Consider the following 14446-nt stretch of genomic DNA (forward strand, 5'->3'; position numbering starts at 1 on the left):
TAAACGAGCCTCTGCAGCACCTGTTGAAATTGGCTGGGAGCTCATGAGAAACAAAGAGGAATAATAACTCAATGGGTAAAGACAATGCTGTCCGCATGCAGATGTCCACAGGTTCGGGGTACCTGGCATCTCCAGTTAAAAGGAGCAGGGCTGGGGAAATATGCTCCCTGAGACCTTACAGAGCGTTGCCAGCCAAAGCAGGCAGCACTGTGGGCTAGCCAGGCCGCCAGCCTGACAGTACGCACAGTGCTGCTTGCCAGCATGTGTTTTAACTCGTAAGCCCTGCAACACTTCAGATAAGGCCGTGCTATTTGTTTCAATAGATGAGAGCAATAATGGCCGTCTGTATACGCTGTAACAGAAATCCAAACCGGATGCTTCTTAAGCAAAATCAGAATCCCCTTCTCAGAAGAAGAGTGCTGGTGGACTCGGGTTTTTGAAAGGTTTGTTTGTTTTCTGACAAGATCAGATACAACGAAGCAGGTTTCAGCAGTTTTTGCTTTGCCACGGCAAGGGCGGCACTGCCCTCTGGTGAGGAACCAGATTTCTCCCAGCGTCGAAACTGCAGAGTTGGGTTGAGGCTGTCCTGCACAGGGGAGAAGCACTTGGGCACAAAGTTGCCCGTGTAGTACTTTTGCCAGCAGCATACTCTCCCTGTCGACGCTGGTGGGAGGGTTGGCAGAAGGTTTGGCCAACCAGAAGTTGTAGACCACTGTGGTAAAGAGAAAGGGAAGGAGAGATATAGAAATGGAAGGTGTTCATTGTGTTAGAAAGGTTTTGTTGTTTAGTCGTTTAGTTGTGTCCGACTCTTCGTGACCCCATGGACCAGAGCACGCCAGGCACTCCTGTCTTCCACTGCCTCCCGCAGTTTAGTCAAACTCATGCTGGTAGCTTCAAGAAAACTATCCAACCATCTCATCTTCTGTCGTCCCCTTCTCCTCGTGCCCTCCATCTTTCCCAACATCAGGGTCTTTTCCAGGGAGTCTTCTCTTCTTATGAGGTGGCCAAAGTATTCGAGCCTCAGCTTCACAATCTGTCCTTCCAGTGAGCACTCAGGGCTGATTTCCTTAAGAATGGATAGGTTTTGCAGTCCATGGGACCATAATTCAAAAGCATCAATTCTTCGGCAGCAGCCTTCTTTATGGTCTAGCTCTCACTTCCATACATCACTACTGGGAAAACCATAGCTTTAACTATATGGACCTTTGTTGGCAAGGTGATGTCTCTGCTTTTTAAGATGCTGTCTAGGTTTGTGTAGGTTAGAAAGGTAGTAGGAACCAAAAAGGCTAGTGGTAACCAGGGAAACGCAACAGAGGCTCATACTTTTCATTAAAGCTCATCTTGTGACTCCTTCAAAGGTCAGGAGAATTCAACTCTCCATTGAGTTACAGTGGTACCTTGGGTTACATACGCTTCAGGTTACAGACTCTACTAACCCAGAAATATTACCTCGGGTTGAGAACTTTGCTTCAGGATGAGAACAGAAATCGTGCAGCAGCGGCATGGCGGCAGCGGGAGACCCCATTAGCTAAAGTGGTGCTTCAGGTTAAGAACAGTTTCAGGTTAAGAACAGACCTCCAGAACGAATTAAGTTCTTAACCCGAGGTACCACTGTATTAACTTTCAGCAGGCACTTTGTAGGCATTTGCAACTGTGAGGGCTAGAAACTTGTCCTACAGCTTTGAAGTTTATGACTATTTGGGTGCTAACTCCAAATACCAAATTCTATTTTTAGAAGGTATGTATTTACTGATGTGGATGGTGCAGACGGTGTATCAGTGAAATGGGTGCAATTTCACTGCTGGGATTGAGGACGGTTTTAGTTCTTAACATTTATTATTTTGAGGCTGATGTGTACATGTGTATGATAAAACACATTGTTCTTGTTAAAAGTATTTTGTTGAAACCTCAGCATAAATCGTAGTTCTTTTAAAAGCTGATTCGTATTTGATCCTGCTCCCCCCATTCCCACTTTTTAATTAACTGTAGGGTGTCCCTAAGACTCTAAAAGGCACTGTTTTACTTTGAAAACTACAGTTGGTCAAGGAATGTGCATTTAATTATTAAACCTCAACTGAGGAATGCTCCTCTGGCTGGCAAGCAATTAAATGCACATGTGATTTAGAATAATGTGTTCTGCTGGATTTTGATCCTGGTTGGTTTCTGACATTGCTGCATCATTTCTGCTTCCAGCCATGTGAATTCTCATCTTGGAGTAAAGCATGTCATACACTTAACAGTTCAGTGGCTCAGAAAAATGGGAAATTAATGAGGTGGATTGGGGGAGGTATGTGTTTTCTGCTTGCTGCCTAAATTAGTTCTGTGTGGACAGTGGTGTATCAAGAAAACCGCAGCTGTCAGGAGAGCAACTCCATAAAAATAACTGCCGTCTCTTACAGAGCTCAGCTAGTGAAAGGATTTGGACAGGGGATGTGGGTCAGAGGGCTCACAAGTTATTCTGTTCAGGAATTAAGCAGGAGAAAGTGTTTTGAGAAGGAAATGCCAAGTTACTCTGTTGCATAGCTCAATGCTGATGCTATGAATAGACATTGCAAGTGGTGCCTCTGTAACTGAATGTGTTTAAAATACAGGACAGATTCCTTTCCTATCAGTTGCATATGAGCTGTCTGCAAAACTTCTTTTTTTAAACCATTCTGGTGACAGAATTTGATATCCCCACCCCACCCTGTTTCACTATATTTGCAAACCATTATTTACAAAGACCAGCTTCTGTCTATTTGGTTCCACTGCTTGTCGAGGTTGTAAATTTAGGCCTACCTGGACTTGAAATAATTGTGTGAAATGCATCCCTTTGGCTTGCAAAGTAACCATCAAACCCTCCTCACTTACTAGCAAGGTTTGGAGACTCTTGCGTCAGATGGGCCTCTTAGGAGCTGTGGAATTCATAAAGAGCTCTTTAGTGTCATGTTGTGATTAAACAATTAGCCTTTACATTCTGGCTGGTTCCAATATTCCTTGACATCAAAATTATGTAGTCTTTAGGGCTTTTTCAGCAGCGCCCCCCCCCTTCCCCAAACAAAGAGTGAGAATAGAATCCCTCACTTTACTCTTAAGGATTTTTGCTCTTAACAAAGTCTTCAATTAACACAGTTCACATTACAGTTGGGTCATAGGGCAGGATTTGTGGTAGGCACACGGAGGCTTGCAACAAGTCTTGCTTTGTTAAGGAACACTCAGCAGTGGTATTTCTGTCATGGTTCGAGGATTAGCAAGGCCTTTATTTGGCAGATACTTAAACTGGTATCTCGGCTTCCTATTTTCAGTTCTCTTTGTTTTCATTCTACATTAAATGGTGCTATTTATTGAAGAGCAGGCAGTGCTTGCCTAGTTGGGCCATGAGTTATGAACAATACAAAAAAGGTCTCGTGCACCACTGCATTCGCCCCACCTCCCAATTAAAACAACTGAGCTGCCATTTTAAGAGTTTATAAAGTTAGGTGTTTGGATTTCTGAGCCTAGATACTTGGTAGCATAAAACAAATATCTTGGTTGCCATTTGGGGTATTCCTAAAAAGGGGAGGCAGTAGTTTTAAAGCTTGTATGGTTGCAGAATTTTGTGTTGGGGATGCAGTTTGTTTTAACTTGACTGCTTTATTTTAGTTTCTCAAAGCAAAATATTGGGGCCTGAAATGAATAACGTTACATGATCTTCAAAGCAAACTATACAAAGTGTCTGAGATCTCACTATCTATCTCGGAAAGTTGTTTGTCTTGTCTGTTCGCTTGGCATTCGGACACCACTCAAGATACCGTAACCAGATTTTGCATGCTGGTTGGTTCCTGACTTAAAGGAGCGGGGTTTTTTTGGTTTTTTTATCTTTGGACACCATTTTCTAGCAAGATGGCAGCCTGAACCTTTCGAAAGTGTGCTGATTTTAACTACTGATTATTTTTTAAAATAAAATAAAAAATTCAAGTGATGCCAGGTATTTCTCTTAGTATGAAATTACTCTTGTAATGCCAGGTATTTCTGCTAGTATGAAATAGTCTTGCACAGGGATTGGATGCTATGTATTTGACATCAGGATTTATTTTTGCACAAGTACCTGTTACATTGAAATTAGCATTTGCGCTCATCATTCTACGTTTCCTGTAGTGGCTTGTATATTAGAAGGGGGGAAAAACCTAGTGTGATAAAATATTGCTGGTGTTTGACATGTTACTTATGTGAAGAGAGGGCAAGGGTAGGGTTGATTCCTTAGCTCTGTTTCCAGTATTGCATGGCTTTTCCTGCCTCCACCGTGTCTGCCAACCTTACTCAGTGGGGAACAGTCGAATATGTGGAAGCTGTGTGATGTACGTAGTGAAAGGTCCCTGCTGCAGAAGCTATGGCAACCACAGTGCGCAGCCCTGCAGCACCCATCACCACATTTAAAACTCTGTACACTTGACTAACAAGAGTAAAGAGACCTATAGACAACAAACTGTTCTAAATTGTAGCAAAGGAATTCAGAAGTTGCTAAACAAACAAACAAACCCAAAAACCCTCTATTTTGGGTTTGTGGGTGAAATGTCTGCTGGCTCCTTGATGCCGTTTCTCTTCCACAACCACAACACATTCCACACTCCAGTGTGGAGAGCCAGTGTGGTGTAGTGGTTAAGAGCGGTAGTCTCGTAATCTGGGGAACCGGGTTCACGTCTCCGCTCCCCCACATGCAGCTGCTGGGTGACCTTGGGCTAGTCACACTTCTCTGAAGTATCTCAGCCCCACTCACCTCACAGAGTGTTTGTTGTGGGGGAGGAAGGGAAAGGAGAATGTTAGCCGCTTTGAGACTCCTTAAAGGGAGTGAAAGGCGGGGTATCAAATCCAAACTCCTCCTCCTCCTCCTCCTCCTCCTGTGGAAGATGGCATCATAGGTCCAGTCTACAGATGCAATAGGACGAGGCGGTAGAATCGATGGTATCATTTCAGACTAGAGGTTGCTAGAAACGGGGGGATTAAATTTTTGAATGCTCCAGTGTGTTGAGAGCTTGCTTCAAGCTGATCAGCACAGTAGGTGAAAAGGTAGACTAGAACTCTTCTCCTCAATGATTTACTTTCATATTTCCCTGGAGGTATGTGTTTGGGTTTTTCTAGGGGGTGGTGGAGTTCGGTAGAGGAGTGGTTAAAAGCAGCATGCTCCACTTCTAGCTTAAAGCATGATATAATCCATTCTGCCACCTTGTTCTTCTGTGGGTATAGACCCAACCACAATGTGAAAAGTTCTAAACGCAAGCTTAATTTTCTTCCCTTCAGCCCGGCTGATCCTCATTTTGCTGCTTTAGGTTTGAGCAGCTGCTTCAGGCTGTAAAGATTTCTCTCCCTAGGGTGTGGTTTTTGTTTGAGCTTTAGTTCTGGGCTTTGAATAGCACCACAATGGTAAAGTTAACACAGTACTTTTTCTTCTGCCAGTATTAAAGAACTGGTACTACAAGATTTCCTGATATGGTAAATGGTAGTCTTGAAAGGGCCATAGCTCAGGGGATAGAAAATTTGTTTTGCATAGAGAAGTCCCAGAGTTCAGTCAGTGGCATCCTTCACTAGGGCTAGGAATGTCCTCTAGGGAGCCACTGCCAATCATTGTAGACAACACTAAGGACATGGACTCGTATAAGGTATCTCCTATGCTCCATAAGAGTATTGCACTATCAAAGAGGATAAAGCAAAATGGGAAAACAGAATATGCAGAAAAGGAAAATGTCCCGGTCATTGCATTCTACCCTGAATGCCCAGTTCTAAGATTATTGGAATTCTATATGGCATAACTCATCTGACGTTGAAATGGAAAGCATTATAGTGTTGTGACAGCTTCTCCGTATTATTTAGTTATTAGATACTATTTTCTTTTTGGCCATCCATCCATTAGCAAACATTGAATACAGAATTCGTGAGGGAGGGTTTAAAAATCGGAATTAGAAATTGTTGTGAGATCGGAGAACTGGAATTATTTGCAGGATTTTGTAATATTCAAAATGGGCCATTTGTAACACATGTGCTCATGTATACATGCCTTGGGATATATGCTCATACATACATGTCTTGAGGTCCTGGGATGCTCTGGGAGTGGTACCCTTGTGCTTTGTACATATGCTCACAGTGTGTTCAGGGAGGTGCCTGCTGGCGTCTGTCGTTGCAGTTTGTTCATTGCACCTTGTCTGCATCTCTTCTGAAGGTGTTCTCAAGGACTATTTAAGAGAGCTGCCTTCCCCCTTGATAACCAAACAACTCTACGAAGCTGTGTTAGATGCCATGGTGAAAAAGCCCTTGAAAATGACAGCGAATGGATGTGATAATAACCCTGGTGATTCTGAGCATACCGTGGCTCTCTTGGATTGCCTTCCGGAAGTGGAGAAGGTAAGTATCGTTTACTGGTCTGTTGTAGATGTTATATTAAATTCCAAATCCTTTTTAAAGAAAACGGATTGTGTCATGACCTGAGACAAATGGGCTCTTCCATAAGATGTTGGACTACATGAATCATACAACAGAGGCGTCTGAAAATATTGCTAAGCGGGTAGTTAGATCAGTCTAGTGAACCCATTCTTATTCATGGCAATATTAAGCTGTTTTTGTCTTTGCATTGCTGGGTGTCAATGATGCTAAATAGTGTTAGCTGACATTCTGTCCAGATTTATGTTGGCATTGCTGGAGGTGCAACAGCAGAGATCATTCTATGTGCAAATTAAAGGTTTAATTTTATTGGTATTAAAGTCAACTAGTCAAGAGGGGAATAGGTGGAGCTGTTGCTTAGCAACCAGGCTGAGAGTGGCATGATGTTTGCTGAGGTAGAATGTGGTCCAGTTGACTATGTAGTTCTGAAGTCGTTTTTCTCTGTGTGGCTCCCTCTGCGCTATAAATTTAAAGCAGTAAACATGCTACTTTAAACAGTCAAGACGTCTCCCAAAGAATTATGGGAAACTTAGGTTTTTTGTTTTTGAAATATTTTTATTAGCTTTCAAAGTATTATGGAACCACAGAGATTGCTAAACTATAACAGAAAATTCAATAATATATCCACCCTAAGGACCAGGGCATACAGAACCTAAATAATATTAAATAATAGCATCCAGTCTGAAATCATGACAACCATATTTCTCTAGACTGCATGGGGAGAGATGCCTGTAAATCTGAAATTAAACTGTGTGAAATTTAATTCCACCACAGTGAATAGAATGATCAGAACCTTAGTTTTTTAAGGGTGCTGGGTTAAGAGTGTTAAAGAGACCACTATTCTCATAGACCTACCATTTCCAGTGTGGAAATCCTTCTCAAATAGATCCATGAACTCTGATAATGCTTCTTGTTTGCCTTGTTTGCCTGGTGTGTGTGTGTGTGTGTGTGTGAGAGAGAGAGAGAGAGTGAGTGCTAGAGATGGATGTGAGAGTGTGTTAGGAAACTAACCTGCAGACTTGGTATCTAGATAATATACCGTATTTTTCGCCCTATAGGGCGCACTGGCCCATAGGGCGCACTTATTTTTTTTGGGGGGGGGGAAATAAAGAAAAAAAATTATTTCCCCCCCGAGTCCCAAAGAGCAAAGAAGCCATGACAGCAAGCGGGATGGAAGCCCGAGCTTCCCCCGACCCCAGCCCCCAGAACAGGCTGCTATCCGCAAGCCTTGGGAGCCCGGCGGGAACTCCCACCGGGCTCTCTAGGCTTCCGGATATCTGCCCGAAGCCCAGGGTGCGCTGCTCAGCGTGTCCCAGGCTTCGGGATGCAGGCTGCTATACGCAAGCCTAGGGAGCCCAGGCTTGCAGATATCTGCCTGAAGCCCAGGGTGCGCCCCGCTGCGCTCCCTGGGTTTCGGGCTGCAGGCTGCTGTCCGCAAGCCCGCCGGGCTCCCAAGGCTTGCGGATAGCTTCCTGAAGCCTGGAGAGCAAGAGGGGTCGGTGCGCACCAACCCCTCTCACTCTCCAGGCTTCAGCGAAAGCCTGCATTTGCCCTATAGGACGCACACACATTTCCCCTTCATTTTTGGAGGGGAAAAAGTACATCCTCTAGGGCGAAAAATACGGTAGATTGCAAGTGTCCTGCAAGAAGGTTCGTGTTCTGCTACTGTCGCCATGCCCCCGGTAGTGAGCAAAGCGAACTTTAGACCGCAGATGTTTAAAATCATCTGCTAAGCACAGCAACTTAATGCTCCATCTCAGCAGATCATTCCCATGTAAACAGAGGGCCTGGGAGCCAAAGAAAGAACATATGTACATGGCAGCAAACAACACCTGCAGCTACAGCTCTGCTTTTAATTATTTGTTTATTTTCTACACAGTTCCCACTACCAAAGAGAGAAACTGGGGGGGGGGGGTTGGGGGGACTGAACAGTGGCTTTGTCTTCCACAGTGGAAAATAAAAAAGCAAATCTCCCAACAGTTCTCTCTTAGGCATGCATGGCCCCTTTTAGATCCCCATGCTGTTAAAAGCAGCTTTGGCAAGCGCTGTGTGGTTGCTTTCAAATAGTAATTTAAAAACAGTAAAGTGCTGCATTTTGTTTATGAATGAGATGTTGCGACGTCTGTGAGTGACTGAAAATAAACGAAAGGCAAGATTGTTCAGCAATGCTGATGGAAAGGCCCATTGATTTTGAGCAATGCCCAAACACTGTGAATGTTTAACCGACAGTCAACAATAATGCGTGTGCCTGTTCTGAATATATCAGGAGACAATGATTTTATTGACTTGCTAAGCTGCCACGTGTTGACTATCCCTGGGCCACTGTAATTTTCAAGTACCTCTAACGAAAGACTGCTGCTTAATTAATTTCACATACAGCCAAGGCATGTGGGCATTCTAACCTTCCCAGTGAAGGGAACCAGCTGCGCCATTTTATACTTGGGCAGCTAGACAGGGGCGACTTTTTTTTCTACATTGAGTTACTTAATCCCAAAGCTTTATTTTTAAAAATAATATTTGTTTTCCTCCGGCATCTTACCCTTTCCTTATCCAAGAGGCAGAGATGAGGCAGGCTGGTGCTGAAGCCCACCCTCCTGCTGCAACCACCTCACCTCCTTTCTGGTCTCCCAGAACCCAAAGAAGTATGAAGAGGGTAGAGCAAAGACACGCAAGATGACAGAGCCTCAGATTGGCTGGGGAAAAACTGGGGGAGGAGGCGAATTAGGGAGCTGGGGGAAGACGTGGACTTTCAGTCCTTGCAACTGCCACACTGGGGCAAGATCTACCAGGAAGTGTGATTGTGTTCACTAGGCCTGGCCGCCTGAGCTTGTTTCCTTGAATGAAGAAAGTTAAATTTACTGCCACCGTGTGAGTTATCGCTGACACCCACCCTGACAGAAAGGATGATGGGAATTGTAGTCCCACAACATCCTGGAGGGATACTGGCTAGGTGAGTTCCGTGGTGGAACTCTCACATGTTGCTGTTGTTGGCGTAAGAGAAAATTATGTGATGGTACCAGTTGGAGAAAAGGACACACCTGCAAAAGGAAGCCATGCATGCTGTGGTAGATTCATTGCTCTGGTTTTTGCTGTCGTGATGCCCACTGCTGAAGAGCCACGTGCTGAGGCAAAGAGCCCCCTGCAGTCTAGCTGCAGGGCTGTTTATGGGGGGGAAGATGGAATTTCTGTGCTGGAATTATGGTTATAATTCTGCCCTTGATCCTATGGGCTGCTGTGCCAATAAAACAGTTCCTTGATAGCTAAAGCTTCACTTTGAGACCGAAAGTGTTTTATAATTCTTCCAAAGAGCGGGAGGAGGACCCAGTGTGAGCATAAAACATACTAAAGATTTTTTAAACTGTAACTAAAATGGCCCATCTGTGACTGATTATGCACCCAAGTATGTGATGAAGCACAATTCTATGTTTATGTGGAAGCAAATCCCACTGTTTTCAGCTAGGCTTATTTCCAAGCAAGTGTGCTTAGGACTGCAGCTTAGGGCTCTTTGGCAAATTTTTCCTGAAGAAGGAATTACAGAACACAGAGCAGCTGCGAAAACACCAGTTATCTGCGCCCTTCTACGTGGCACACAAAAAGGTACTATCGAAAGGTTATCTTCTGTTGACGGTTGGCATCATGCATAAATGACGATATTGTGGCTATGTGAAAAGGCCCAATTCTTCAAGAGGATTAGAAACAAAACAAAAACCCTCTCCCCCCCCCACCACCCTGAAGCTAACTAACTCAAATTATTCCCCACCCCATTTTTATTTTATTCTTAGGCTACTCTAAGGATGCTGTTGGACCATCTGAAATTGGTGGCTTCGTACCATGAAGTAAACAGAATGACATGCCAGAACTTAGCTGTGTGTTTTGGGCCTGTGTTACTGAGCCAGCGGCAGGAAACCACCAATCACAACAACAGAGTTTTCACAGATTCAGAAGAGCTTGCCAGTGCCTTGGATTTCAAAAAACACATAGAGGTTTTGCATTACCTCCTCCAGCTGTGGCCAGGTAAAAGTCTTAAAGTGATTTAACTCTTTATTTGCAGAGGGGGAGCTGCGTTGGGCTGTAATCCAAACCCCAAAGCTGGGCTGAGGAGGGAGGCATTCCTAGGCTCACTTCTGCCAGCTCAGCTGGTTCCCCACCGTTTTGCCCAGTGGATAGCCCTCAAATGGGGCATTCCAAGGGCAGGGCAGTGTTGAGCCAACCCCGCTAGAGCCCAGGCTGCTCTCAGGGCCGACACTGGCCAGCAAAAAACCTGATGCAGCCTGCAGGGCCTCAGTAGCAGCAGCTGTGACAGATTTGGATTGCAGTCTTAGTCTGTTGCTGCAAAAAAACAAACAAACCAGAGTGTCTTAGTACATTTATTACTGCTTAGCTTTTGCAGAGTAGGGACCACTTCATCTGATGCCCTAAATGGGCAAGTATATGTGTATATATGTATACACACACACACACACACACACACACACACACACACACCTGTTGTAGATGAGGAAACAGTATTATAAGCAATGAGGTCAGGGGCAAATGAAAATCACAAATTGCATAGTGTGACAATTACATTAAAGTCGGAATGAATGTAACGTCGTAACAAGGACCATTCACAAAGCAGTGTTGATGGTAACACAAATACACAATCCAGGCATGAGTAAGCTAATCACACCTATAGTAGAGTTACCTTGATTCAGACTACTGGTGATAGGACTGAACTTCTTGATAAGTTGCAATTCAGCCGGCGTCAAGCTGGAGTTTCCCACGTGAAGTTGCTTTGCTTGAGAATGGCCACCTTAAGGTCAGTAACTGTGTTATGGGGAAGTTGAAATGTTCTAACCTTTATTTTTATATATTCACTTATTTATTGTATATTATTCTTGAGTTTATTTGAGAAAGGTGATGCAAACAGGTTTAAATAAAAATTGGTGGTGGTTATTTTATTTTTTGGCATGCCAACTAGAGGAAAGGAAGTGGATAAATAGAATATGAATGCTGAAGTGTTCCTTCCCCCCCCTCACCCGCCCCCACTGTATAGCATAGCAAAAAATAAATAAATGCCATTTTAGGTATGAAGCCAGAGTTTGCTTGTGATATTTCAGAATGCTCATCATCACCATATAGTTCTGGTGGTTGCAGCAAAAGACACACTCACTCAGTATTTTTCTCCATCGCCGATTACTGGTGCCTCAGCAAATAACTTATGCCTTAGGAATATTTCCAGAATGCTTTCCGGAGCCAGAAATATTTGATATCAAGCTCTTAATCCCATTTCAAGCAGAACTGCTTCAGTAGTCAGGAATAAAGCTGATGATTGCAGCAGATTAAGTAGGCAAGTCTGTGAAAGGCTGTGTACTGGGAGGACTGTCTCATTTTCTGCATAAGTGTGTTTTCGATTGTCTGCCTTTTTGTAGTTTTGAATGAGCCACGCTTAAGAAGGCTTGATCCTAACACTGGTTAATGACAGCTGTTAAGGTCAGCTGTGATCAAGTGAAACTCATTTTGCGATAGGTTTGTGGCATCACTTGCCAGATCAGATGAGTCACCTGAAGCTTCCCTAAGGAGATGGAGGGTTCCCCTGTGCTACCCGCTGGTTCCAGTCTGGTTGCTGATACGGACCATAGAGTAGATGGGGCAAGTCTGCTTCAACTGCCCTTTGGGTGCCTACACCACATTTAGAAATTGTTTCCATCTTCTACCATTCCCGTTTCTACCATCAAACCCTGATGGTAGGAAAGATTGGGTATTCAGGGCAGAACCCAAGCTTCACTGTGCTACAGGTTGTCGATTGGTAATGTACTGAAAGCCCAGCCCACTCTTAGAAATGGATATTTATAGCCTTCCAGTGTTTATGTAGCAACAATATCTCCATTTCCAATCTGTGCAGTAATGTGGAATATTCTTCATCCACCGGTTGATCCACCCATTGCATAGCAACGTAGCTGTCTGGAGTTGTGTGCTAACATTCTCAGTTGGTTAGAAGGTGGTACTGATAACGCTAAGGTTGCAGGTTTGATCCCCGTATGGGACAGCTGTATATTCCTACATTGCGGGAGGTTGGACTTAGTTGATCCTCAGGGTCCCTTTCAACTCTACAATTCTATGAGTCCAGCAAGCAGGACACAGTGCAGATCTGCAATTAAATTTCACTGAATTGGGGGCAGAGGAGACTATTGCACGAATGCAATGAAGACAAAAATATTTAACTGACCCCAAACATTTAGAAGCGCTCACTTGCTGTCTACGTGCCACGAAATACCATTGTTGATGCTGTCCTCTGAGCTATTCTGTTTGCTGCTCTATAAGTGCAAGGAGCATCCCCCCCCAAAAAATGGGTCCCTGTTCCTTGGTGCTCTTGCTTTTGTCTTTCCTTGCCAATGAGAGCTTCTGCAACACCGTAGTTGCTGTACAAGTTCGTTCACCACCTTTCCCACAACGGGTACAACGGAAACCTCTCAAGGCAGCTACTCCCCGAACTGCTGTGGCAGGCCAGGCTGAAAGAAGAAAGTGCCTTCAGAGTAATGTGTCTGCTCCTAAGCAACAGCATCTTCTGGTGGTCACATGTATAATGCTAGCTATAACCTGCAGCCATGCTTTCAAGGTCTGTTCGTTGCAACCATGATGTGGCCGTGCTGTCAGTCGGAGTTATAAACGTACAGAATGTATGGAGACTGCTTTGCTATAAAAAAAAAAAATTATGTGCTATTATTGTCAAGGAAGCTAACCATGGCACAAACGAGAGGATTGCAAAAACTCCTTGTGGAGGCATGATACTGTACAGCGTATTTCGGCTCTTCAAGAATTTAATTAAACATTGTGGAGTGAGCTCTGTTCCAATGAAGGAGCCAAAAGCCAGAGCTTGGGCTCTCAGAGATTACGCCTCCAATGGATTTGAAAAACTAGATAACCATGTTTGTGCTCCTCGTGGTTTTTTTTAATTTTTAAATGGAAAACACATGCTCCTTGTTCAGTAGGAAAGCTCAACAACGCTGGCACTTAAGGTTTAACACATGACCCTTTTGCCTTAAGAGAGCAAAGCCTAAACAGAAGAGCTTTTGTTGCTGCGGAGAGTTCTCCCCACTCCCGGTTTCTTAAAGAAAAAAAGCCGAATTGCTAAAGACTAATAACAAGACGTATCCCCACCAATAAGGCTTGCTTTTGCAGGGGGCTCCCAGCTTGTAGTGTGCTGTTTATGGGCAGGATTTGACTCTTCACATACTACTGCAAATGCTGTGTGTGCAATTTTTACTTTTTTAAAAAAGAGAACTTTCTATTCCCCATTTTCTTGCAGGTAACATGTCCTGCTTTTTTACTTTTGACCCCTACGGTTGTACTTTTGAGCCTCTTGGTGGTGACTTCTGTCGTGGTTTTCAGTGACTTACGTGGCTGAGGATCACAGCAGTGTGCTCTTGTAATCTGGTGACCCTGCAAAGAATCTGACCTTGTCTTGCAAAGCCAAGGAACGCGTACTTTCAACACAAGTCAACACCAATATTTCATCAGTGGAAACATTCCCCCCCTTTTTTTTCTTGGAAGGGTAGCTAGACTCACCATTTCCCTCAAAAACATGAGAGGCACAGAGAATATTCATCTTCAGAGAACTTGAAGGGAGGAGGGATACTCTCCACGCCCCAAACCAGAAAACTACTACAGATTTTTCAGTCCCTTGTTGTTTTCCTCACTAAAGTCCTCCATCTCCTAGTCAAGCCCTTCAGCTTGACCAACTATATGCCTGAACTGTGTCTGAATTAGACCATCTGGAAATCGTCTGAAAAGGCTCCTTGGTTGGCAACTTGATTCTGCAGACAATATGGAATGCTCTGGCAGAGACCATTCTGCTGTTTGCAGAGCACAATGAACACAACTGCCAGCATCACTCTGCTTTGACTCCACTAAGTCATCTGGCTGAAGGAGCAGCTTTTGCAGAATTGCCGCTTTGTTGTGGGTTTTTTTTTGGTTTATTTTTAATTCTCAGCTTTGGGAAACAGGCAGGAGGACTCCAGCATCCTGTCAGAGCCCTGGCATCTCCTTCCCAGGAAGCTTCTGTCCAGGTTAGGGA

General features: G+C 44.1%; 1 protein-coding gene across 7 annotated transcripts in view; it reads left to right on the forward strand.

Annotated features, from left to right (window-relative positions):
* SYDE2 (synapse defective Rho GTPase homolog 2) overlaps nt 1-14446 on the forward strand; it is a 54070-nt gene that overhangs the window by 23173 nt on the left and 16451 nt on the right. For all 7 annotated transcript variants that reach the window (XR_014549626.1, XR_014549627.1, XR_014549628.1 and 4 more), the window contains exons 5-6: nt 6173-6354; nt 10173-10404. Coding sequence is in view for 3 of the 7 variants with exons in the window: in XM_083620551.1 (XP_083476677.1) it covers nt 6173-6354; nt 10173-10404 (414 nt within the window). In the remaining 4 variants the exon portion in view is untranslated. The remainder of the gene's footprint in view (nt 1-6172; nt 6355-10172; nt 10405-14446) is intronic.

Source organism: Podarcis filfolensis (assembly GCF_964270895.1).
Source record: "Podarcis filfolensis genome assembly, chromosome: 6".
NCBI classification, from domain to species: domain Eukaryota; kingdom Metazoa; phylum Chordata; class Lepidosauria; order Squamata; family Lacertidae; genus Podarcis; species Podarcis filfolensis.